Raw genomic sequence first — 26,017 nt, 5'->3', positions numbered from 1 at the left:
TCACTCAGGGTCCCACTCGGTACAGAAGGTGATATATTTTGCCTCTGTTCAGCCAGATTCCATTCTTTGGCTCTCACGTGCTTAGTGAGAAGTGTGATGGTAGACCGTAGCTCTTTTCTTTTCCAGCAATCCCATCGGCCCTATTCCTCCTCCCACCTGACACGTTCTTTCCAGGTTTTAGTGGTAGAGCTTTTTACCAAGTTGTCACCATTAAGATAATTCTCACCCAGCCCTATCAGCTTGGTCTGTTGGCATGCCCTCCTGGAGCCCTCTTTTGCCTTTCTCTGTAAAGCTGTTTATTCTGATGGGGTTGCCTTGCTGCCTCCTCTCTCCCCTCTCCCTCCCTCTCTCCACCCCCGCCCCCCCCCCCCCCCCCCCCCGCCAGTGTTCCAACCAAATAGGATCAGTGTAATCACTCCCACACTGCTACCTATAAGGTCATATCTTAAAAGAATTCTGCAAGTTTAAGGAATGCAAACCCATTTCAAATTGTGTCAATTTCTCATTCTGACTGTGGAGCTAAGGCACTCTGGCAGAGACCTCCCCCAGTGCCCCGAGTGATGCGACCTTTACACGTTACTTTCTGCCAACCTCGATGAGATGAGTGTAGCTGAGTACACAAAGGGTCCTAACGTGCTGACAGTGAACAGTGGGCAAAAGGGGAAAACTGAAAGAGTATGTAAGCAGATTTTGGAAAGTGAAATTGAAGGAGTGCCTGACTGGCTCAGTTGGGAGAGCATGCGACTCTTGATCTTGGGTTTGTAAGTTGAAGCCCCACATTGGGTGTAGAGGTTACTTATAAAATCTTTTTTTTTTTTAAGATTTTATTTATTTATCTGAGAGAGAGAGAATGAGAGACAGAGAGCATGAGAGGGGGGAGGGCCAGAGGGAGAAGCAGACTCCCTGCCGAGCAGGGAGCCTGATGCAGGACTCGATCCACGGACTCCAGGATCATGACCTGAGCTGAAGGCAGTCGCTTAACCAACCGAGCCACCCAGGCGCCCACTTATGAAATCTTTTTAAAAAGGTCTCAAATTGGAGAACAAAACATTGAAATAATTTAAAATTTCAAGACAGACCTAAAACAATTAGGTTGTATTCTTTTACATGAAAGCAACAAAGTCTCATCAAAATGAAACTCATTGAAACAGAGGTTTTGGGGCGCTTGGGTGGCTCAGTCGTTAAACATCTGCCTTCGGCTCAGGTCATGATCCCAGGGTCCTGGGATTGAGCCCCGCATCGGGCTCCCTGCTCGGCGGGAAGCCTGCTTCTCCCTCTCCCACTCCCCCTTCCTTGTGTTCTCTCTCTTGCTGTCTCTCTCTGTCAAATAAATAAATAAAATCTTAAAAAAAAAAAAAAACCACAGAGGTTTTGACCATGAAACAAAGACCCAAAACGACAGTGATGGATAGAAGCAAAATGGATCCAATAAAGCAGAGGGAGTACGTCAAATTGATTATTCTGCCTAGCCCGTTGAGGTCTCCCTGGAATCAATGGTTGTGTGTAACAGCAGAGTGGAGTCAAGGTTCATTATTGTCCACATGGATCTCTGTCCAGTGACCCAGCACCCTCGATTGCAAAGGCCCTCGAATTCCCAACACTCTCCAGTGCCCCCCCTGCCATAAAGGAAATGCTGTGTATGGGAGGGTCTGCCTCTCAGCTCTGCTTTCTCTCCCATTGGGCCCCATGGTCCAGTCTGCACCAATGCCACAATCCCTTAATTATTGACATTTCTGTCTTGAAGTCTTCCCGTTCTGTTCTTTTTTTTTTTTTTAAGATTTTATTTATTTATTTGAGAGAGAATGAGATAGAGAGAGAGCATGAGAGGGGGGAGGGTCAGAGGGAGAAGCAGACTCCCTGCTGAGCAGGGAGCCCGATGCGGGACTTGATCCTGGGGCTCCAGGATCATGACCTGAGCTGAAGACAGTCGCTTAACCAACTGAGCCACCCAGGCACCCCCTTCCCATCTGTTCTTAAAGAGTACCATGCCTATTCTAGGCCAAGTTTATTTTTTATTTATTTATTTTTTTTCGACAGAGAGAGATAGCGAGAGAGGGAACACAAGCAGGGGGAGTGGGAGAGGGAGAAGCAGGCTTCCCGCCGAGCAAGGAGCCCGATGTGGGACTTGATCCCAGGACCCTGGGATTATGACCTGAGCCAAAGGCAGATGCTTAACGACTGAGCCACCCAGGCACCCCTCTAGGCCAAGTTTAGAGTCAGCTGGTCAGGTTCCAAACATACAGACACAAATCCAACTTGTGAAGATTTGACATCCATACAATGTTGAGTTTTTCAGCTCATGAACAGGAAATATCCTTCCATTTATATAGGTCTTATTTGATTTCTGTCTATAATTTGATTTATAGTTTTTAGTGAAGTCTTGCATATCTCTTATTAACGTAATTCCACATATTTCTTCTTTTTTAAATGTTATTGTCAATGGTATTTTAATAACTTTTTTGCTACTATCTAAAAATTAATTTAGGGGTGCCTGGGTGGCTGAGTTGTTAAGCGTCTGCCTTGGGCTCAGGTCCTGATCCCAGGGTCCTGGGATTGAGCCACGCCTCGGGCTGCCCGCTCAGCGGGAGCCTGCTTCTCCCTCTCCCATTCCCCCTGCTTGTGTTCCCTCTCTCGCTGTCTCTCTCTGTCAAATAAATAAATAAAACTTTAAAAAAAATTAATTTAGTTTTGGGGCACCTGGGTGGCTCTGTTGGTGAGCGTCTGCCTTCGGCTCAAGTCATGATCCCAGCATCCTGGGATAGAGCCCCACGTTGGGCTCCCTGCTTAGCAGGGAGCCTGCTTCTCCCTCTCCCTCTGCTATTCCCTTGCTTGTGCTCTCTCTCTCTCTCTCTGTCAAATGAAGAAATAAAATCTTTAAAAAATTAATTTAGTTTGATGTTTTGATTTTGTATCTAGCTTTTCTAAACTAGAGATTATGTTGCATTTTCTTTGTTTACAATCATATCACATGCAAATACTAATAATAACTGCATTTCATCTTTTATAACACATACTTTCATTTACTTTTTCTCCTGTCCCTGCTTGGGCTAGGAAGTCTAGGACATTGCTGAATCTGAGTGGTCATAACAAGGATCCTTCTCTTATTCCAGCGTTTCACCATTATAATGCGACCTGCAGATTTTTGTCAATACCATTCATACCATTCAGTAGATTAAAGACATTCTCTGATAACACTACTTAGCCAAGTGTTATTTTTTTTAATTTTTTTTTTTAAAGATTTTATTTATTTATTTGAGAGAGAGAGAATGAGAGAGAGCACATGAGAGGGGGGAGGGTCAGAGGGAGGAGCAGACTCCCTGCAGAGCGGGGAGCCCGATGCGGGACTCGATCCCGGGACTCCAGGATCATGACCTGAGCCGAAGGCAGTCGCTTAACCAACTGAGCCACCCAGGCACCCCCAAGTGTTATTTTTTAAAACTCATAATGGATATTGAATTTGTTGAAACATTTTATTTTATTTTATTTTTATTTTTTTAAGATTTTATTCATTCATTTGACAGAGAGAGACACAGCGAGAGAGGGAACACAAGCAGGGGGAGTGGGAGAGGGAGAAGCAGGCTTCCCGCCGAGCAAGGAGCCCAATGCAGGGCTCGATCCCAGGACCCTGGGATCATGACCTGAGCCGAAGGCAGACGTTCAATGACTGAGCCACCCAGGCTCCCCGAAACATTTTATGATCATATGATTTTTCTCTTTTATCTTCTTAATGTGAGGAAGTTTATTGGTTGATTTTTTTTGAATGCCAAACCAACCTTGCATTCCTAAAATAAACTCAACTTCATCATAAAGGGTATCCTTTAAATAAATTACTAGATTTGTTTTGCTCATATTATGTTTTGAACTTGTTTTTTGATCTGTGCTTCTGAGGGGGATTGTCCTATACTTTTCTTTTCTTCTGATAACTCTGTCAGGTTTTGGTAGGAGAGAAAAAGGTTATGCTGACTTCATAAAACAACCTAGAAAGTTTTCTTCTTTTTTAGTGTTTAGAAAAATTTGTGTATGATTGGTATTATTTCTACCTTAGTTGATTGCTAAAATTTACTAGAAAAGCCCCTGGGACATGGGGTTTGCTTTGAGGAAAGATGTTTAAATTAAGGAGTCAGTTTCTTTCTTTAGTCTTTAATAGACTATTCAGATTTTCTATATTTCTCAAGCAATCTGTTTATTTCTCCTAATTTTTCAAATTTATTGTCATAAAATTGATTATAATAGCCTCTTGCTATCTGTAGGATCTGTAATAATAGTTTCTTTTCATTCCTGATATTCATAATGTTGGCCTTCATCTGTTTTTCTTAATCAGTCTTGCTGGCAGTTTATCATTTTTACTAGTTGTTTTGTTTCAAGTAAGCTCTACGCCCAAAATGCGGCTTGTACTCACGATCCCTAGATCAAGAGTCACATGCTCTACCCACTGAGCCAGCCAGGCACTCCTGTTTTGCATTGGTTTTTGTTTTGTTTTGTTTTTTGTTTGTTTGTTTGTTTACCAGAGTACAAATTTTGGCTTTGTTGAATTTTTTTCCAGTTGTATATTTGTTTTCTGTTGCATAAACTTTTGCTCATATCTTTATTCTGTCCTTCCTTCTTGGGTCAGCAAACTGTGGCCTATGGGCCAAATCTGACCAACAGCCTGTTTTTTTACAGCCCACCAACTAAGAATGGTTTTTACACTTTTAAGGGGTTGTAAAAAATATATATATACCATTTGGTTCTTTCCAGAAAAAGTTTCCTGACTCCTGTTGTATGTCCTTGGAGGTAATTTGCATATTTCCCTAAATTCTTTTAATGGATGGGTGGCTTATTGAATTTCTGCCTTTCTTTTTTAACTAACATACATGTTTAAGGCTACAGATTTTCTGTAAACATTGTCTTAGCCACATCCCACACATTTTGAGATGTCATATTTTCATTTTCATTCAATTCAAAATATTTTCTAGTTTTCATTGTGGTCTCTTCTTTGCCCCATACATTATTTACAACTGCATTTCTTAATTTCCAAACCTGAGAATTTTCTAGTGATTTTTCTCATTGATTATATTTTGGTTAGAGAACATCCTCTAGTTCAGTCCTTAGAAATTTGAGATTTCTTTGCAGCTCAATACACAGGTATTTTTGTGAATAATCTGAATATACCTGAAAAGTATGCATACTCTGAAATTGCTCAGTGAGGTATTCTATGCAGGTCACTCAGGTCAAGTTCTTCAGTGATCATGTCATTCATCCCTCCTCTCTCTGCACTGTTTTTCTGTTTCCTTTATTGTAGCAGTTACCGAGAGGTATGTTCAAGTCTACCCCTATGATTGAAGAGTGGGTGTCTCTTTCTCCTTTATAATTCTGTCAGATTTTTCTGTGTATCATTAAAAGCTATGTTATTAGTTACATACGTCTTAGGATTTTATATTTTCCTAGTGAATTGAAACTTTTATCAATTTGTCATGACTCTCTAGTAATGTTTTTGTCTTAAAGTCTATTTTATATGATATTAACATAGCTATGCCTGTATTAAGTACTAAATACTACTAATAAATACTAACCAACAGGTTAGTATTGGCATGGTACGTATTTTCTCACTGTTTGGCTTTCATCTTTTCCATGACTAAATTTTAGATACGTTTCTTATAAAAAACATACAGCTATTTTTTGTATTGTTATTTAAATTTTTCATCTATTCTGACAATCTTTCTCTTTTAACTGGAAAGGTTAACCTATTTACATTAATTAGATTCATTTTTACCATTTTATTTTGTGGTTTCTGTTTTTCCTGTTTGTACAAAATTTCTTACATGTAATCTCATTCCTTGCTTTCTTCTGAATTGAGTTTGCTACCTCTTTTCAGTTTTGTTTTTTACCTCTTTTCAGTTGTAACCTCTACTGATTTGGGAGTTATACATTCCATTTCTACTTTTAGTGATTACCTTCTATATTTTTGTCATGCATACTTAATATCTGAAATTTATCAATATCCTTACTCTTCTCCCAATGTAATACAAAGACATTAGAATGCTTAAGACCTAATTACCTCTCCCAACTTAATATACTAATACCATGTAGTATTTTATTATTTTATTTTTTTATTATTATGTTATGTTAATCATCGTACATTACATCATTAATTTTTGATGTAGTGTTCCATGATTCATTATTTGCGTATACCATGTAATATTTTACTTCTATCTTTAAATCCCATAGGATAAACATTGGTATTATTTTATACAGTCATTTTTTAAAAAAGATTTTATTTATTTATCTGACAGAGAGAGACACAGCTAAAGAGGGAACACAAGTAGGAGGGAGTGGGAGAGGGAGAAGCAGGCTCCCCGCCGAGCAGGGAGCCTGATGCGGGGCTCGATCCCAGGACCCTGGGATCATGACCCGAGCCGAAGGGAGCCGCTTAACCGACTGAGCCACCCAGGCGCCCCTACAGTCATTTTTTTTAAGCTTCACTTACATTAAGTATTTTGCTAGTTTATCATTGCTTCTGGCATCTCCTAACTTCATTCTGGGATGATTTTAATTCTTTTTGTGGCTTATAGATTCAGTTACTATATCTTCAAATATTGCCTCTCCATTGTCCCTATTTTTCCTCTGGGGGTCCAATTATATGTATTATAGATTTCACACTCTGTCTTGTGTGTCTCTTGAATTCTCTTTTACATCTTTCATCTCTTTGTACTGAATTCTAGTAATTTCTTTGAATTTTTGAAGTCTGTCTTCGGTTGTGCCTAATCTGTATAACTCATATTTTGAGTCCAAATTTCATTTAATTTTTTTTTTAAAGATTTCATTTATTTATTTGAGAGAGAGAGAATGAGAGACAGAGAGCATGAGAGGGAGGAGGGTCAGAGGGAGAAGCAGGTTCCCCGCCGAGCAGGGACCCCGATGCGGGACTCGATCCTGGGACTCCAGGATCATGACCTGAGCCGAAGGCAGTCGCTTAACCAACTGAGCCGCCCAGGCACCCTCATTTATTTAATTTTTAAAGGAATATTTATATTTCAAACTCACTATTATAAGAAAGTACATAGTGCTTACTTTGGCAGCACATACACTAAAATTGGAATGATACAGAGAAGATCAGCATGGCCCCTGCACAAGGATGACTGGCAAATTAATGAAATATTCCTTATTTTGCTTTCCTTTTCTAATGTTTATGGGTGGAGAAACAGGCTCTGATAAGTGACTACCTAACTGAGGGCCCTTCTGGTTTCAAATCCTACCCCCAATTCTTCCTCCTCCAGAAAGCAAAAAGTTATACAATGAAAAGTCTCCTTTGTACCTCTGTCTCCTGTTTTTTTTTTTTTTAAGATTTTATTTATTTATTTGAGAGAGAGAGAATGAGAGAGAGAGAACACATGAGAGGGGATAGGGTCAGAGGACGAAGCAGACCCCCCCGCCGAGCAGGGAGCCTGATGCGGGACTCGATCCCGGGACTCCAGGATCATGACCTGAGCCGAAGGCAGTCGCTTAACCAACTGAGCCACCCAGGCGCCCACCTCTGTCTCCTGTTTGCTCTTTCCCTATCACCCATATCCTTCTTGAGAGTTTTCTGGGTATTCAAGAAAATATGCATATATAATCTACTTTTTAATGCAAATAGTAGCATTCTTACACTCTACCGTATCCATTGATATTCCTCTTAAGAATATATCTTGGATATTATTCAGCCATAAAAAAGAATGAGGGGCGCCTAGCTGGCTCAGTCAGTAGAGCATGCGACTCTTGATCTTGGGGTTATGAGTTTGAGCCTTAGGTTGTAGAGATTACTTTAAAATAAGAAAAAGGAATGAAATCTTGTCATTTGCAATGACATAGATAGAGCTAGAGAATATAATACTAAGTGAAATAAGTCAGTCAGAGAAAAACAAATAGCATATGATTTCACTCATATGTGGTATTTAAGAAACAAACGAGCAAAGGGAAAAAGAGAGACAAACCAAGAAACAGACTCTTAACTATAGAGAACACACTGGTGGTCAGCAGAGGGGAGGTGGGGTGAGGGGTTGGGTGAACTAGGTGATGGGGATGAAGGCGGGCACTTGTGATGGGCATTGGGTGATCAAAATAAAATCTTTAAAAAACTTTAAAATTTTTAAAAAGAATATATCTTGGTGATTTTTTACATTAGTAGAAACATACCTTATGGCCCAGCAATTTCGCTTCTAGGAATGTAGCCTACAGTTGCTCTTAAGGACAGTATTGGGACAGCAGCAGTGTTTGAATGGGGACTGTATAGTATTTGTAATTTTGGTAGATGGTGTAGATTGGTTTAACTCCTGTGAAGGGCAATTTTACCTACAGAAATGGGGCACCTGGGTGGCTCAGTCGCTTCGGTGGCTGCCTTTGGCTTAGATGACGTCATGATCCCAGGGTCCTGGGATAGAGCCCCGCTCCCTGCTCCGCGGGGAGCATGCTTCTCCCTCTGCCTCTGCCCTTCCCCTCTGCTGGTGCTTGCTCTCTCTCATGCTGTCTGTCTCTCTCTCAAATAAATAAATAGAATCTTAAGAAAAAAAATGCTTTCACATGTAGAAAATTATATGTGTACATGGTTGGTGATTGAAAATTGTGAAAGATTGGAATTAACCTTAATGTTCATTAATAGAGACATGGTTAAATACATTATTCTATATCCATTCAATGCAATGGTTCATATTTGTAAAAAAGTCAGGTAGTTCTCTGCTTATATTAGATAATAATATTATATCAATGTCGAATTTGCTGAATTTGATAAAAAGCACTGCAGTTATATAAAAGGATGTCCTTTTTCTTTTTTTTAAGTTTTATCTTTTTCTTTAAGATTTTATTTATTTAGGGGCGCCTGGGTGGCTCAGTCATTAAGCGTCTGCCTTCGGCTCAGGTCATGATCCTGGGGTCCTGGGATCGAGCCCCGCATCGGGCTCCCTGCTCGGCAGAGAGCCTGCTTCTCCCTCTCCCACTCCCCCTGCTTGTGTTCCCTCTCTCACTGTCTCTCTCTCTGTCAAATAAATAAATAAAACCTTAAAAAAACCCTGGTTTTAGAAACTAAACCCAACATTTCCAGTAACCGTAGAAACCGTTAAAATTTGCCATGAACGCCCTTACATCGTGCTTGATATAGGGAGGTAGGAAGATGCACGAACCAGGACACATGAGACATGACATTTTATCTACAATGCCTGTTCGCTTTACTGAGGGTGTAGTTTCAAAATTCAGTCACCTTCTTCAGCTTCAGACTCAGATTCTTCTTTAACACCTTTGAGCCACTCTACAAACTTTTTCATTTGCTCAAGGAAGACACTTCTCCCCTTTGCAACATGTGCATCTTTATACAACTTCAGAATGCGCTTTTCACTCAGGACTTCAGGTTTATAAAAAAGCACCACTATGTTCTGGAAGGCTGTCATGAAATGAATGTTGTCATAGCAATACTCTTGAATCTTCAGTAACAGTCAGCTCAGACTGACCTTGGGTAGTAAAGGCAGCAAGTAAAGGGCTGTATTTATTCAAGTGCCTGATGGCTTGCTCTGCTACCAGACTATTCCAATGACAACGGGTTCTGGGATGTTGTTTTTGTTTTTGTTTTCATCTCCTCCTTGACATACGAAATTATATCCTTACATGGATCACCACAGGACATCTGTTCTTGCAGTTCTTTCTGGAGTTCCTCTCGAGCTCTCGGGTTTGCTAATTCTGAACATATTCTGAAAGTTCTTTCAAGCCTGCCTCAGTGAAATACTTGGTGAAGTGTTCAACGCTATGTTTATTGGCAGGAAAAAAGACTTGCAGCTACTGCATAGATATCTTTTTCATGTATTCATGATTTAAAGAGCTTTACGGCAAAAGCTGCTGAAACCCCTTCTTTAACCAAATTCTCATTAGAAAAGCTATTAAGAATGGATGCATTAAGTGTCCCATTAGCCAGAAGAACACCGATCAACATAGCCAGCTTGTTCTTCTCTGACTCTGAAAAACCCTTTAAGAACTGCAGCAGCTTTTTTACTTCATCTTCAAAACCTTTCTCCAGGTATTTGTAGCGCCTGATTGACTTGTTAAAAACCTGAGCAAATGTTTGCATGGTCTCCAGGTCTTCTTGTGCTGCGAACACACAAACATCTGCGCGCATCATGTCATCCGCCAGTATACCGCGTGGGGCCAGCGTTCCGCCGGCCACCAGAATGTCCAAGAGTGTTTCTGCATGTCGGCGGTAATCAAGTTTTGCTCCAGAAGCATCGAGACACTTTGCTACTGCTTCCAAATCAGCACCAGTTTCAGTGAAGCCTTGAATAGCACAGTCTTGAAACTGAGTATGGTCATACCTCTCTTTTTCATCGTTTTTTCTGGTTTTAAAACGCTGGCCTGATAGCGCTGACTTTTGCTGCGTTTGATTATTCATAAAAGACATCCGAATTTAAGGCGACGAGAAAAGAGCCGGAAATCCCCGATGCGGCGGCAACTGTGGAGGTGTCTCTTCTCCCCAAATAAGTTTTGGATTATTGTTTTATGCGTTTGTCTTTTAAATCAGTTAAGAGAAGAAATGAGAAAATTATATACTTATACAGTCTTTTATATTTACCCTACATGATTCTCTTTAGTTCTTTGTGAGGGTTTGCGTTGCCATCTGGTGTCATTTCCCTTTCAACCTGTATTAGGGTCTTCCTTTAGTATTTCTTATAAGGAAGATCTGCTAGCAGTAAGTTCTCTCGATCTTTGTTTCTCTGGGGATGTTTTTATTTCACCTTCATTTTTGAAATACAGTTATGCCAGATGTAGAATTCTCGTTTGACAGATTTTTTTTCTTTGAGCATTTTGGATTTCTAATCCTACTACCTTCTGGCTTTCCATTGTTTCCGATGAGTAGTCTGCTATTAATCTTACTGTGATTCTCTTGTACCTAGAGAGCTGGTTTTCTCTTACTGCATTCGAGATTTTCTCCTTGCCTTTGATTTTCAACATTTGACTATGATGTGTCTAGGTATTGATGTGTTTGTGTTTAGCTTACTTGGAGTTCTTTGAGCTTCTTAGATGTAGATTAATGTTCTTCATCAAATTTGGGAAGTATTCTGCCATTGTTTCTTCAAAAGAATTACCTCCTTTTTTTTCCTCCCTTCTCTCCTCTCCTTGTAGGACTCTAATTACATGTATGTTAGTACACGTGATGGTGACAAGTCTTTGAGGCTTTGTTCGTTTTTCTTCATTCTCATTATTTCTTTTTCAAACTGGACAATTTATATTGATCTATTTGGAGTTCATTGATTTTTCTATCAGTTCACATCTTCTCTTGAGGACTTCTTGTGAATTTATATTGTAGTTATTGTACTTTTCAACTCCAAAATTCCATTTGCTTTTTTCCAATTTCTAACTTCTTATTGATGAGTCATTGTTATATTATCTTACAACTTTTTTTAAAGATTTATTTATTTATTTTAAAGATTTTATTTATTTGAGAGAGATAGCAAGAGAGAGCATGAGCAAGGTGGAGGGGCAGGGAGAGAGGGAGAAGCAGACTCCCTACTGAGCAGGGAGCCAGGCATAGGGCTCGATCCCAGGACCCTGGGACCATGACCTGAGCCAAAGGCAGATGCTTAATGACTGAGCCACCCAGGCACCCCTAAGGATTTATTTATTCATTTGCAGGGGAGAGGGAGAAGGACAGAGAGAATCCTGAAGCAGACTCCCTGCTGAATGCAGAGCCTGATGCAGAGCTCTATCCCAGGACCCCAAGATCATGACCTGAGCTGGAATCCAGAATAGGCAATTTAACCGACTGAGCCACCCAGGTGCCCCTATCTTGCAATTTTTTGAACATGGTTTCCATTTGGTTCTTTGAACATATTAATAATAACAGTTTTGGGTGTCTGGGTGGCTCAGTCGTTAAGCAGCTGCCTTTGGCTCAGGTCATGATCTCAGGGTCCTGGGATCGAGTCCTGCATCAGGTCCCTTGCTCAGCAGGGAGTCTACTTCTCCCTCTCCCCCTGCTTGTGCTCTCTCTTTCTCCCTCTCTCTCAAATAAATAAACTCTTAAAAAAGTAATAGTTTTGAAGTCTTTCCTGCTAATTCCAATATCTAGAACTTTTCAGAGACAGTTTTTATTGACTGATTTTTTTTCCTGTGTATGGATCATTATTTTACCCCTTCTTTGTGTCTGTTTTAATTTTTTGTTGAAAACCGACTATTTTAGATACACCTGGGTGGCTCAGTCAGTTCAGCGTCTACCTTCGGCTCAGGTCATGATCTCCAGGTCCTGGGATCGAGTCCCATGTCGGGCTCACAGCTCAGCGGAGAGTCGGCTTCTCCCTCTCCCTCTGCCTCTCCCCCTGCTTGTGTGCTCTCTCTCCCTCTCTAATGAATAAATAAAATCTTTAAAAAAAAATAAATAAAAATTTCTTTAAATGGGACGCCTGGATGGCTCAGTCGGTTAAGTGTCTGCCTTGGGCTCAGGTCATGATCTCAGGGTCCTGGGATTGAGCCCCGCATCGGGCTCCCTGCTCAGTGGGAAGCCTGCTTCTCCCTCTTACTCTCCTCTGTGTACTCTTTCTCTCTCTCTCAAATAAATAAATAAAATCTTTAAAAAAAAAAGAAAACTGACTATTTTAAAGATTTTTATTTAAGTAATTTCTATCTCCAAATTGGGGCTCAAATTTACAATCCCGAGATCAAGAGTGGCATGCTCTACTGACTGAGCTAGTCAGGAGCCCTTAAAAACTGGCTATTTTAGATAATATAGCAACTGCATTCTGATTCCACCTAGGATTTGTTATTATGGTGTATGTTTGTTTAATGACACTCAGACTAATTTTCTGGAGACTACTTCTGCACACAATGTGCAGCTGCTGAAATCTCTGCTTCGTTTTTGTCTTTTGTGTTCCTTACTTTTATTTTTAATTCTGGCTTCCCAGAGGTCTGGGTCAGCATAGTTTACTGGTCAGCCAGTGGTCGGTCAGAGTATATGCTGAAACTCTTGAGCCAGCGAGGCTTCCACCCTTTGCCAGCGGATCACTGCATGGGATGGGAAATGCATTCAAAGTTCAGTCTGTTTACAAGTCTGTCCCAGCTCTTACTTTCTATGTGGGCAAGACCTCATGTAGCTACCTACCTCTTTGACCTCTTCTACATGAATGTACCTCGTGCGTCCACACAGCTTCCCAGACCTGCCAAGGGAGTGCGGGATTTCATCAAGGTACACTTTGCTTGACTCATTGCCTAGATCATCTTGCTGTGTTTCTGGCTGGTCCACTTGTTTACTGCTCACCGTGATTGTCACTGGTCACCTAGAGGGTGGGGTGTTTATATGCTTGATCCAAATCAAATGAGTCCCCTTGGACAGCAGAGCTGTTGGTCTTCATGAGGGGGTTGGGAGCTCCCCAAGCTCAAATGCCACAGACTCACACTATTCTTATCTGGTATCCAGGAGTTTTTCTTGAATAAATGCTTTCCAATTTGTTGTATGCTTTCGGTAAATTTGAAGAGTCCCCAAATAGTTGTTTTTTTATAGTTATGTACTGTTTTATCATTGCTTTTGGTGGCATGGCTTTGCTGAGCTCTTTCTTCAACCAATTTAATAGTCCTCCCTTCCTCTGTTTGCTGATAGTTTATATAGGATTTTTACATTGATAATCACAAGTGATATTAATCTGTAGTTTTCTGATTTGCTTTATCATGATCAGGTTGAGCTGCCAAAGTTATACTTCATAAAAAGAATTAGAAATATGTTTTTATTTTTCTATGCTTCGGAACAATTTGTGTAGCACTGGTCTTTGAAAGGTTGGTAAAATTCTCTGTGGAAATCATGTGGTCCTGGTGCTTTGGGGGAGGTAGCACCATAGTGATTTTTTCTATTCTGTAGTACTTTATATGTGTAAGATTTCTATTCCTTTTTTTTTTTTTTAAGATTCTATTTATTTATTTGGAAGAGAGACAGCGAGAGAGGAAACACAAGCAGGGGGAGTGGGAGGGGGAGAAGCAGGCTTCCCGCCGAGCAGGGAGCCCCATGCGGGGCTCCATCCCAGAACCCTGGGATCATGACCTGAGTGGAAGGCAGACACTTCACGACTGAGCCACCCAGGTGCCCCAAGGTTTCTATTCCTATTTGGGTCACTTTTGGTATACTTTATTTTCCTAGGAAATTATCCATTTCATTTAGATTTTAAAATTTTATAGAAATTGGTACAGAATTGTCTCTGTGTTTCTTTTAATTTCCTGTGCTTCAGTGATAACTTGATCCTTTTCAGTTCTTATTTGGATATTTGTGCTTACCCCCGCCCCCCTTATTGATTAGATTGACTAGTCGGTTGCCTTTTGGTTATTTTTTTCTCCAGAAAACAAAGATTTTGATTTTTTTTTTTAAGATTTTATTTTTAAGTAATCTCTGCACCTAACGTGGGGCTTGAACTCACAGCCCTGAGATCAAGAGTCACAAGCTCCACCGACTGAACCAGCCAGGCACCCCAAAGATTTTGTTTTTTAAAATTAAGTCTACTCGGGGCGCCTGGGTGGCTCAGTTGTTAAGCATCTGCCTTCGGCTCAGGTCATGATCCCAGGGTCCTGGGATCGAGCCCCCGCATCGGGCTCCCTGCTCCGCGGGAAGCCTGCTTCTCCCTCTCCCACTCCCCCTGCTTGTGTTCCCTCTCTCACTGTGTCTCTCTCTGTCAAATAAATAAATAAAATCTTTAAAAAAAAAAATTAAGTCTACTCTTGGGGCGCCTGGGTGACTCAGTTGGTTAAGCGACTGCCTTCGGCTCAGGTCATGATCCTGGAGTCCCTGGATCGAGTCCCGCATCGGGCTCCCTGCTCGGCAGGGAGTCTGCTTCTTTCTCCCTCTGACCCTCCCCCCTCTCATATGCTCTCTCTCATTCTCTCCCAAATAAATAAATAAAATCTTAAAAAAAAAATTAAGTCTACTCTTTCTCTACACTCTATTGTTTTCTTTTATCTTTATTTTGTAATGTCTTTTGGTTTTCTCTGTTGTTCTTTCTCTAGCTTTGAACTGGGTATTTAATTAATTAATTAGTTTTTTAAAAAGATTTTATTTATTTGTGGGGCGCCTGGGTGGCTCAGTCGTTGAGCGTCTGCCTTTGGCTCAGGTCATGATCCCAGGGTCCTGGGATCGAGCCCCGCATCGGGCTCCCTGCTCCACGGGAAGCCTGCTTCTCCCTCTCCCACTCCCCCTGCTTGTGTTCCCTCTCTCGCTGTGTCTCTCTCTGTCAAATAAATAAATAAAATCTTAAAAAAAAAAGATTTTATTTATTTGTTAGAGAGGTCGCGAGAGAGAAAGAGCACAAGCAGGGGGAGCAGCAGAGGGAGAGGGAGAAGCAGGCTCCCCGCCGAGCAGGGAGCCCAACGTGGGGCTCGATCCCAGGACCCCGGGATCATGAACTGAGCCAAAGGCAGTCGCTTAACCGACTGAGCCACTCAGGCGTCCCTAATTTATTTATTTTTATTCTGGCATTTTATCAATATAGCCGTTGTAATAGAATTTACCATTTTAGGTAAAATTGACCAGCCAGTTAATCCAGGTACTTGGTGGGCCCTTTCAATATGCAGCGTCAGGTGTTACTTTATCTGTGGACTTTTTCTTGGATTATAGTTTTTAATATTAGTACTATACCATTGTTTGGTTTTCCTTCTATGAGGAATCTAATAATAAAATGTATACTGCATCTTGTTTGCCTGTCTTCTATTTCAACCATTTTTTTTCTGTGATTCTTTTTCTTTTTTATTCTCTTAGCTGTTTTCTGGCATTTCTTCAATGGCATTTATTGAATTTTCACTTGAATCTTTTTCCCTGGGAATCTTGTGACTTAGGCTTCATCTCTGAGACTGGTTTTATCTTTCTCTTCACTTTTTTCCCTGAGTACAGTCATTCAATTCTTATCTCATTATGTCTATTTCTTCAACCATTTCTGTCCTTTGTTTTAATGATTTATTTATTTATGTATTTATTTATTTATTTGAGAGAGAGAGAGCACGAGCTGGGGAGGAGCAGAGGGAGAAGCAGACTCCCCGCTGAGCATGGAACCCCATGCTGGGCTCAATGCCAGAACCCTGAGATCATGACCTGAGCCAAAATCAAGAGTCAGACAGTTAAACGACTGAGCCACCCAGGTGCCCCTATCCTTTGTTGTTGTTATTGTTGTTGTTGTTTTAAGATTTTATTAATTTATTTGACAGAGAGAGAGTGAGCACAAGTAGGGGGAGGGGCAGGCAGAGGGAGAGGGAGAAGCAGGCTCCCGAATCAGGCTCCCGCCGGACACAGAGTTCAATCCCAGGACCCTGGGATCATGACCTGAGCCGAAGGCAGATGCTTAACCGACTGAGCTACCCAGGTGCCCCCTATCATTTGTTTTAAAGCAAAGTGTTAGAAATAAAATTGATGCCTAATATTAGAGGAATACTCAAATTATGATCCATCTGTAGAATGAAACACAATACCAGTGAATAAAAGAATGAAGAAATTCTTGATTGTGTTTCTCTGCCCTGATCTCCAAGATATTAAGTGAAAAAATCAAGTTGCAGAATTGGGAGTATAATATGGTACCATTTGTGTTAAAAAGGAATATATAAAGAAATAAAAATATGTGTGTATGTATACATATATATGTATACAGATGGTCCCTGACTTATGATGGTTCAATTTAGGATTTAAAAAAGAAAAAAAGAGGGGCGCCTGGGTGGCTCAGTTGGTTAGGCGACTGCCTTCGGCTCAGGTCATGATCCTGGAGTCACAGGATCGAGTCCCGCATCGGGCTCCCTGCTTGGCAGGGAGTCTGCTTCTCCCTCTGACCCTCCTCCCTCTCATGCTCTCTGTCTCTCATTCTCTCTCTCTCAAATAAATAAATAAAATCTTTAAAAAAAAAAAAAGATTTATTTATTTATTTGAGAGAGAGAGAAAAAGTGCACATGTGTGCACGAGCGGGGGTGGGGGGCGGGCACCGCAGAGGAAGAGAGTGACAAGCAGACTCCCCACTGAGCAGGGGCAGGGGTGGGCAACATGGGGCTTGATCCCAGGACCCTGAGATCATGACCAGAGCTGAAATCAAGAGTCGGACACTCAACCAACTGAGCCATGCAGGCGCCCCCAATTTAGGATTTTTTTACTTTATGATAGTGCAAAGGCAATATGCATTCCATAGAAACTGTACTTAGAGTTTTGAATTTGGATCTTTCCCAGGCAGGAAAATAAAATAAAAATAAAATGAAATAGGCTTGTGTCTTAGCTGATTTTGCCCAACTGTAGGTGAATGTTAGTGTTCTGAGCACGTTTAAGGCAGGCTAGGCTAAACTATAATGTTTGGTAGGTTAGATGTAGTAAACACATTTTTTATTTAGAATATTTTCAATTTAGGGTGGCTTTATCAGGACATCACCGATAAAGGAAGTTGAGGAAGATCTGTATATAATGCACAATCTCCCATTACATCTTTCTGAGCTGGGGATTATTCTCTCACTTTAAGATGATGTTGACTCTTGGGGCACCTGGGTGGCTCAGAAACCAATCAGAAACCAAATCCGATTCTTGGTTTCAGCTCAGGTCATGATCTCAGGGTCATAAGATCAAGCCCTGCGTTGGGCTCACATGCTGGACGTGGAGCCTAAGATTCTCTCTCTCCCTCTCCCTCTGCCCCCCTCCCCGAAAAAAGATGACGTTTACTCTTCAGTATATTTTTCCAAGGCAACTTGACTTTTCATATCTCCAAGTCCTTAAGGAACACTTCCCTGGTACCCACTTGCTGGGAGCACTGGACTTTTCTAACATTATTCTGTGGTTGCTCATCTTCCTGCTCTTTGAATATTGGGATTCTGTAGGGTTTTGTAGTTAAACTGCTCTCAACACTTGCAACTTAGATGGACTCATCTACTCTTATGGTTTTGACTGCCATCTCTAAGCTGCTAATTCCCAAAAATCATATCTCATTTGAGTCTAGGCCCATTTATCTTACTGCTCTGCTTTCTGGACATGTCTTCTTTCAGTTCAACAATTATTCTAAATGTTTATGTCACGCTGTTTGTCACATCCATCTGAGAAGTTTCTAGTCCTGGATTAACCCACCTTTCCTCTTTCTCCATGCCTGTACCTGAGTGGCTGGCTATTGCTGCAGAAACTCATGATCACAGGTCTCCAGTTCACCCTCAGTGATGCTCTGTGGTGCTGCCCCTTGTCTGTTTATCACAAGGGATCTTGTACACCTTCTCTCTTCAAACCTCCCTCTCTGTCTCTTTCATCTCTATGCTCAGAAAATTCATATAATAAATGCAACAGGCATTTGTTAACTCTTTGCTATATGTCCTCCTCATTCATTGAGAGAACTGAAGCCATGATACAGAAACTTCCAAATCTGGTCTGATTTCCATCTGTTGGTGAATGTGCTCTGACTGCCCAACTAGACGTAATAGCAAGCCTTGCGTATAGAAACTGTGTTATGCTTCCCTTCCTCTCCAGAGCTGAGCATAGGGCCTTGAGGTCCATAGGGACTTGGAACCTAGTTTCAACTGATACCGTCTTGCGTTTCTCACCACCCTGGCTTGTTTCTTACAGCTGATGTAGAAGGCCAATCATTAAGACACCGAGACAAGCGGCTTAGTTTAAATTTGGTAAGTTTGGCACTTGAGTTCCTTTAAGCCTCAATTTGACCAAAAATAGCCTGACCAACATATGTTCCCTTTAGGTCTTTTTTTTTTAAATGTTACAGTCTTTTTTTTTTTTTTTTTTTTAAAGATTTTATTTATTTATTTGACAGAGAGAGAGATAGCAAGAGCAGGAACACAAGCAGGGGGAGTGGGAGAGGGAGAAGCAGGCTTCCCGCGGAGCAGGGAGCCCGATGCAGGGCTCGATCCCAGGACCCTGGGATCATGACCTGAGCCGAAGGCAGATGCTTAACGACTGAGCCACCCAGGCGCCCCCCCTTTAGGTCTTTTGAGACTCAGCACTGAGTCTCTGAGGACCCTTTCAGTCTCCCCTAAGGCTTGCACTTGTCTGGGAACTACTGGACTGAGTGTTCAGACCCTTGTCTGGCTCGGGGCAGGACTTCGGGCATCACATTATATGTAGAGCATCTGCAGACATTCCTAACCCACTGTCTTCTAGCATCACCTTCAGGAGAGTCTCACTCACCTCATACAATAGGTGCAGAAGCAGAGCTGGAGTTGGAAGCTCATTGGACTTTCCTAAGGAAGTTCGAGGTTATTCTTGGATAATTTGCAACCAGAGCCCCGTGTGCAGCCATTTTCGTGACCGTTCTGTTTTCTTGCAGCCGTGCGGGTTCTCCCGCATGTCCCCTCCGGCTTCAGGAGGGGCTGAAGACGGCTACGTGCCCATGGGCCCCCAGGCGGCCGTCTCTGGCCTTGGAGCCTGCTGCAGCCATGACGACTACATCCCGATGAGCCCAGGAAGCATCTCAAGCCCGCTGCCTGAGCTGCCTGTGGACCTGGAGCCTCCGCCAGTGAACAGAAATCTCAAGCCTCAGAGGAAACGTAAGCCACTTGACCAGGCAGGAGAGGGGGTACGGGTCCTAGAGGCCATGTGAAAAAGTTTCCTTCCTGACACTCTGGGAAGAAAGCACTAGAGGAACCACCTCTGAGGGCTGGGAAGTGTAAGGAGCAATGGCCGGGACTGCATGGGAAGGGCTGGGAAAGCTTGCCACCCCAGACTGAGAAAAGGAGGCATAGGACTTAAGGCACTGTGGCCCTGCAAATACAGCCTACAAAGCCAAGTTCATTCCAGAGGGCTCACCTTCAGCTGCTTCCCTAACAAAGACCCAGAACTAAACGATGATGATGAAACCCGCCTGGCGTCTCTTTGTTTAAACAGACTTGAATATAATCACAGTGAGGTAGCCAAGAATGACTTTTGACAGGAATTCCTGAATGCCAGACCTGGTCACATGCAATTTCTCACTCACTGCCTTGCACATGCCCATCAGCAGAGGTGTCTGGGGGCAATGAGCAGTCTGGATCCTATAGGCCCAGAGCTCCTCGAAGCTTCTGCCTTGTTCCCAGGCAGCTTCTCTGGTCTGCAAACAGCATGGACAGAGGGAGAAAGGAGAAGAGGGAAAGAAAAGCAGGTCAAAGTAACTTGCTAACTTCATTCTTGCCCATTGCCACCTGCCCAGTAGGTGTGTGTGATTACTAGGAACTATTTGGTACAATGACTGTGATCTCTGGTTGGTTCCCACCTCTGTTCGCTCTTTGGAAAAACTACTGCTTCAGGCGGCCTTGCCCCAAATTGGTAACCAAGGCCCCTACTCATGCCTGGTCGTTCTAGTCTCCCCTCCTTCAGTTCGAGTCAGATCACATCTACAGCACGTTTGCCGTGGGTATGCTGCTGTGCTAGGCACTGGGTGGGAGGTAAAGATGAGGAAGCAGGTTCTTCAGTGGGAGGGGGAGGAAGATCGGTAAGAACCAGCTGGAGGAAGAAAAATGATCCAGTCAGTACCGAATAAGAGAACGAACGCTGTCTTCGGAGTTTCAGAGGAAACAATCATTCATTCTGGTCAGGAGTGATTTCACAGGGACATGTAACTTTGAGGTCGCTATTTATTTTGCTCCATTGATTTTCTGTAGCAGTGTTATCCAACAGAACTTTCTGTGATGATAGAAATGTGGCTATTGAACACTTGAAATGTGGCTAGTACAACTGAAGAACTGAATTTTTTTGACTATATTCCCCATGCTATACCTTTCATCCCCAAGACTGAATTTTAAAGTTCATTTACTGTTAAGAAATATCAATTTAGATAGCCATGTATGGCCAGTGCAGCTCTATGGGACCTGGCAGTCCGAGGCATGAACACGGTGGATGGACTCAGGGCTGGGGATTCACTGGGTGGCTGTGAAGGTGGACACCTGGGCCAGGAGGACAGGTTCTGACAGGGGTGGCTACAGGGGTGGACCCTGGGGCCCAACAGGGAGAGGGCAGGGGGAGTAGCCACGAGTTGGCTGGTCGGTGAGACGGATGCCAGGGTGTCATGCCACCAGGAGAGACCTTCTCGCCAGGGACTATGTGACTCACATGTCCTTTCCAGCTCAGTACCTCACCCAGCTTAGAGGCTCCTGGGAAACTGAGGCTCTGATGATATGGAGGGGACTGAAATAGTCTCTACCATGTAGTCTAGTGGGGGAAACAAAAGGAACCTGGTCAAGGCCCTGGTAGAGGGATGCATGCATCACCCACTCAACAAGGTGGATGACTGAGGTGGAGTAACACATGAGCCAAAAAATCCCTGTCCTCCCAGAGCACAGTCTAGACCTGAATCAGATAATCACAGATGAATATATCATTACAAACTGCAAGGAGCTCTATGAAGGGTAAATACAAGAACTCATGAGAGCCCATGATGTGGGGCCTGATCTTGTCTGGAGGTCAAAGAAGGCCTTCCTAGGCAGGAGACATTGAGCTGAGATCTGAAGATGACTAACCAGGCAGAGAGATGGGGAAGAATGTGTCTAGGTAGAAAGACTATCAGGTAGACAATGAACTGGAAGAGGGGAAGACTAGAACCTGGGTGATCATCTCTGCCTGTAGTAAGAAAGGTAGAATTTCCATTTTGGACATGCCGAGTGTAAGGTAGGTGTTGGGATTACATACGGTCAGAGGCTTTCATATGTTTTGCTCACACTGTGCCTCCCAACACCTAGAACCATGCATGTCTTTCGATTCTGGCCTCTAACTCCTGAGAACTTACTGTACTGTATTATCTTGTAGCACGGCCACCTCCCCTGGACCTGAGAAACCTCTCCACCATCCGGGAACATGCGTCTCTAACCAGGACCTGCACTGTACCTTGGTATGTCTTTGATTGCTCAAAGGGACCTCATCCAGCACAGGCACTCCCGGTTTTAGTTAAGACTCTGACTAAATGTAGCTGAAGCCCACTTGATCTAGCTTAAGTCAAAGGAGAGATGGGGTTTGTTATCATGAGCCAGAAATATTTTGTAGATCACAAAGGAAGGAATATAACTGGATGTCCCAGGATGCTGGAGTTAGGAACGAGCTGTTGGGAACCCAAAGAACTCTCCACCTCTCACGTCTGCTTCTCTCTTCTCATGACCGTAGATCCTGAGCTTATTTACATGCTATAATTCCAGTACCAGCAGAGATAGGCTCTTTTTTGACCCCAACTCACATTTCCTGGGAGAGGGAGTTGGCCTGCCCCAGCCTGAGTGGAGTACCAACACAGCTTCCAGAAGCCCAGCCTTGTGAACAAGTAGGAGGAGGGACTTCTCAGAGAAAGAGGGATGGTGCATGGACCTGGCAGACAAACCCCAAATGTGTCTGCACTCTCTCATCTCATCTTTAAGCAGTAGTATTTTCAGAGTCGTGGGCCTGGCCCAGGAGTTTCCTGGTTCTCTCTCTAGGCCACAGGATACAGTTACTTTGCAAAGCACACCTCTGCAAAGAGCTCTATTTCCAGTCATGACTGCAGAGAGATGCAGTCTGTGCTTCTGACTCAGGAGTAGGGTGAAAATTGATTGGCAGTCTTGTTCTCATCCCATCAGAGGAATGGTCACACCTCATTACTTTTGCCAGTAACTTTGAATGGAAACAAGAGCCCCAAAGGAGCGTTTTGGTTTTGTTTGTGTTTTTTTTTTTCTAAATGATATGATGCCTTGGTCTGTTTCTAGAAAGCTTGTGAGCTCTAACACATGGAGGGTCTGGAAAAAAGTAACCCTTGAGAATTGGGAGCCATTCGCCCCAGAATGGGACAGAAGCTGGGCAGTCTCTACTGCTTCAGGAATCGCTTTGGCCAGAAGGAAATTGTATCTGGAAGGGGAGGGCCGAAAAGCCCATGGGGACCATGTCAGTTCCTGGCTGGCTTTCACAGCAGCTGTAAGACATTGCTTTGACCTCATCTATATTTTTGTTCTCAGCAATCGAACCAGATTTCTCTCTCCAGAAAGAAACGGTATTAATTCTGCAAGATTTTTTGCCAATTCTGTTTCCAGAGAAGAGGAAGAAAGCTACATCCAAATGGTAATCCTCTGTTTCACACTCTTCATATGCTTCACCCCAATGTATATTCTTAAGAGTTCATTATAAAGGAAACATGAACTTGAGAAAGCCCCCTGCAATCTGAAAACAGTCACTTGAATGTGATACCAGGTTACTGGGAACAAATCGATTTGAAGCTGGTTTTCTTTCCTGCAATATCCAGCTCCTCCTAGCATTTGGAGGCCTCCAGGGAGCACCCAGGGTTGAGGCACGTGTAATGGGAGAATGGAAATGTCGGGCGTTCTTTTCACCAAGGCTGTGATATCCTGTTTGATCTCAATGACTTTGTAGCTCCTTGGATGTGCAGAGCAAACTCACATACCCTGTGTTCCTTTCTGCCAAACCACCTGAAGGATGAGTCACTTGAGTCCCAGTGGGAGGGAGGACAGTGTCCTGGGCTGTGAATGTGTCTTAGTCTCTGGAGACTCGGGCTATAGGGTCTTTCTGTAGATCTGAGCAGATAGAGACGTGACACCTCTATCCTTTAATTAAGTAATTAATCTCCCCTTCCTGCCCTGTGTTGTTCCTTCCGTTCTCTTTACCTTGGATTCTATTGGCAGCATGGGTTTTTGAAGACAGAGGGATTTTTAGCACCTCTGGGAATTATGAAGCATGTTAGCCAGGACCGAGCCTGTTCTGGAACTTAATGTAGAGAACTCCAGAGAGAATCTGTGTTTGACCGATGAAGTTTTGAAAAGAGATCATAGAAGACTGCTATTCAAGGCACTGTGACTATATGTACTTTTGAAAAGACAGTTGTGGCCCTCCTATGCGTGAGGTTAGTAGGCAAGTGAAAATCTAAACACGGTCATCTCCAGTGAAACAGTAATTAAATGCTTCATTTTGCCTTTCTATTTGATAAAAATTGTGCTGTAAGTTCACTTAACCATATGCAGATGGAAGGTGACTCATATACAAATCTGCTGTGGTCTTCCCGATGTTTTTCACACTTAGTAATGGCCCTTGGGAAACTTCTAGAAGAAAACACTCTTATAAAGGATACTGACCAGCTGTGCTCTGTCTCCAGGGAACAGAAAAGGGAAGTGAATCTCTAACCTAATAGAAGCAAGTGCAGAGTCATTCCAGATACTAGCAGTTCATCCCTGATCTTTGAGGTTATGAGAAAGCCCAGTATTTAATTAACAGCATAGTTATGGATTGATTTCTTGCCTAAGTTTATAATCAGTAGTTAATGACTGTCTGGGCATTATTAGGCCATATGACACGGTAGATTAAGAGCCCAGAATACTGGCTGAAGGCAGGTAGCTGTGGGGAAAGCACCATATAGGTGTGTTTAAAGCCTATCTAAAGCCTATCCCATCTCATTCAATTGTATGTCTCTTCAACTGTAGTAATATAATAATTTCAAATGACTTTGAGTTACATCATTTCACTTGTTCCACGTAACAAGCCTACATGACTCATAGGGTTTGATTTTGATTTTGCGCATAATCGTATATGTTAACTTTTTTTCTCTCTGAGAACAGGGTCTGATCTGAATGTAAAAATTTAGGCCAGAGGCTGAAATACAAGTTTTGCTTTATTAAAGTTATGTATCATTTTTTAGTTTCTTTCAATGTTTGTGAAATTATAGAAAATTTAGAAGAATGAAAATTTTAACTTACGTGATCTCTTTTTTACAGGACTTTCACATTCTATAATTTCAATAGTTTTGTAAGACTTTTATGGTAGAATTCTAAACCCTCAATCTCACATTAAATGTTTTATTATGGCATTATAATACTTTTTAGTTTTTAGATTATCTTACAGTGAAACTGACTTTCTCTTGGTGTGCGGTTCTATGAATTTTAACATATACGTGGATTCACGTAACCGCCACCACAATCAACTTCGAGGTACTCCTTCGTGCTGTGTCTTCATAGTCACACCCTCCCACGACCCTAATCCCTGGCAGCCACTGATCTATTCTTCGTCGCTGTAGTTGTGTCTTTTCAAGAATGCCACATAAATGGAATCATAGAGTATGCCATCTTTTGAGACTGGTTTCTTTCACTCAGTATAATGTCTTTGAGATTCACCCAAGTCGTAACGCATGTCAACAGTTCTGTTTTATTGTCGAGTACGATTCAAGTGTATGGATGTGCCACAGTTTATCTACTTACCCACTGAAGGACATTTGGATTGTTTCAAGTTTTTTGGCATTTATGAATAGGATTGTTACAAACATTGTTTTTTTGTTTTGTCTTAAGTAAGCTCCATGCCCAATGTGGGGCTCGAACTCCCAACCCCGAGACCAAGAGTCGCATGCTGTGCCGACTGAGGCAGCCGGGTGCCCCAGCAACGTTCTTTTACAGATTTTGGTTTTTTTGATATCTTTTACTAAAGTGGAATAAACAGAACATAAAATGTACCATTTTAACCATTTTTAGATGTACAATTCAGTGGCATTAAGCTATGTTCACAATGTTGTGCAACCATCGTCACTATGTGTTTCCAGAACTTTTCCATCATCCCAAACAGAAACTCTGCACCCATTAAACTATAACGCCCTAGGCCCTCTCCAAAAAGCCCCTGGAAACCTCTGTTCTACTTTGTGGCTTTGTGAATATGCCTATTCTAAGTGCCTCGCAGAAATGGAATCATATGACACTTGCCTTCCTTCATGTAGCAGAATGCCTTCAGCGTTCATTCATATCGTAGCATGTCTCAAAGTTTCATTCCTTTCTAAAGGTAATACTCCATTGGATAGAGAGGCCACATTTCGTTTACCCAGTCATCTGTTGATGGACATTTGGGTTGTTTCTGCCTTTTGGCTATTGTGAGTAATGTTGCTAGGAACATGGGTGTACAAGTATCTGAGTCTTTGCTTTCAATTCTTTTGGATATATACCTAGAGGTGAAATTGCTGCATCCTATGATAATTTATGTTTAACTTTTTGAGGAACCACCAAACTGTTTTTCACAGCAGCCAAAGCATTTAACATGTCCACCAGCAGGTGCAAAAGCTTCTGATTTCTCTACATTCTCACCAGTACTTGTTATTTTCCCTTTGTTTGTCTGTTTGTTTTTAATTATAGG

At 42.3% G+C, this 26,017-nt stretch overlaps 1 protein-coding gene, 1 non-coding gene and 1 pseudogene across 6 annotated transcripts in view; 2 read left to right on the top strand and 1 right to left on the bottom strand.

Moving 5' to 3' along the window:
* The window catches only part of GAB3 (GRB2 associated binding protein 3), a 95,246-nt gene that overhangs the window by 50,306 nt on the left and 18,923 nt on the right, over window positions 1-26,017 (top strand). For all 5 annotated transcript variants that reach the window (XR_010406288.1, XM_064574770.1, XM_064574769.1 and 2 more), the window contains exons 5-8: window positions 18,527-18,582; window positions 19,242-19,461; window positions 21,692-21,773; window positions 22,858-22,960. Coding sequence is in view for 4 of the 5 variants with exons in the window: in XM_064574770.1 (XP_064430840.1) it covers window positions 18,527-18,582; window positions 19,242-19,461; window positions 21,692-21,773; window positions 22,858-22,960 (461 nt within the window). In the remaining variant the exon portion in view is untranslated. The remainder of the gene's footprint in view (window positions 1-18,526; window positions 18,583-19,241; window positions 19,462-21,691; window positions 21,774-22,857; window positions 22,961-26,017) is intronic.
* Window positions 7,043-7,149, top strand: LOC123851324 (U6 spliceosomal RNA). The gene has a single exon (XR_006792542.1). It is a non-coding gene; the product is annotated as a U6 spliceosomal RNA (small nuclear RNA).
* LOC123851050 (eIF5-mimic protein 2-like) lies at window positions 9,088-10,424 on the bottom strand (annotated as a pseudogene).

The sequence above is a fragment of the Mirounga angustirostris genome, unplaced genomic scaffold, assembly GCF_029215605.1.
Source record: "Mirounga angustirostris isolate CCGP_5_RB_7025 unplaced genomic scaffold, mMirAng1.0.hap1 SCAF_11, whole genome shotgun sequence".
NCBI classification, from domain to species: domain Eukaryota; kingdom Metazoa; phylum Chordata; class Mammalia; order Carnivora; family Phocidae; genus Mirounga; species Mirounga angustirostris.
The sequence above is the reverse complement of the archived record's forward strand: the minus strand, read 5'-3'. Positions and strand labels throughout refer to the sequence as shown.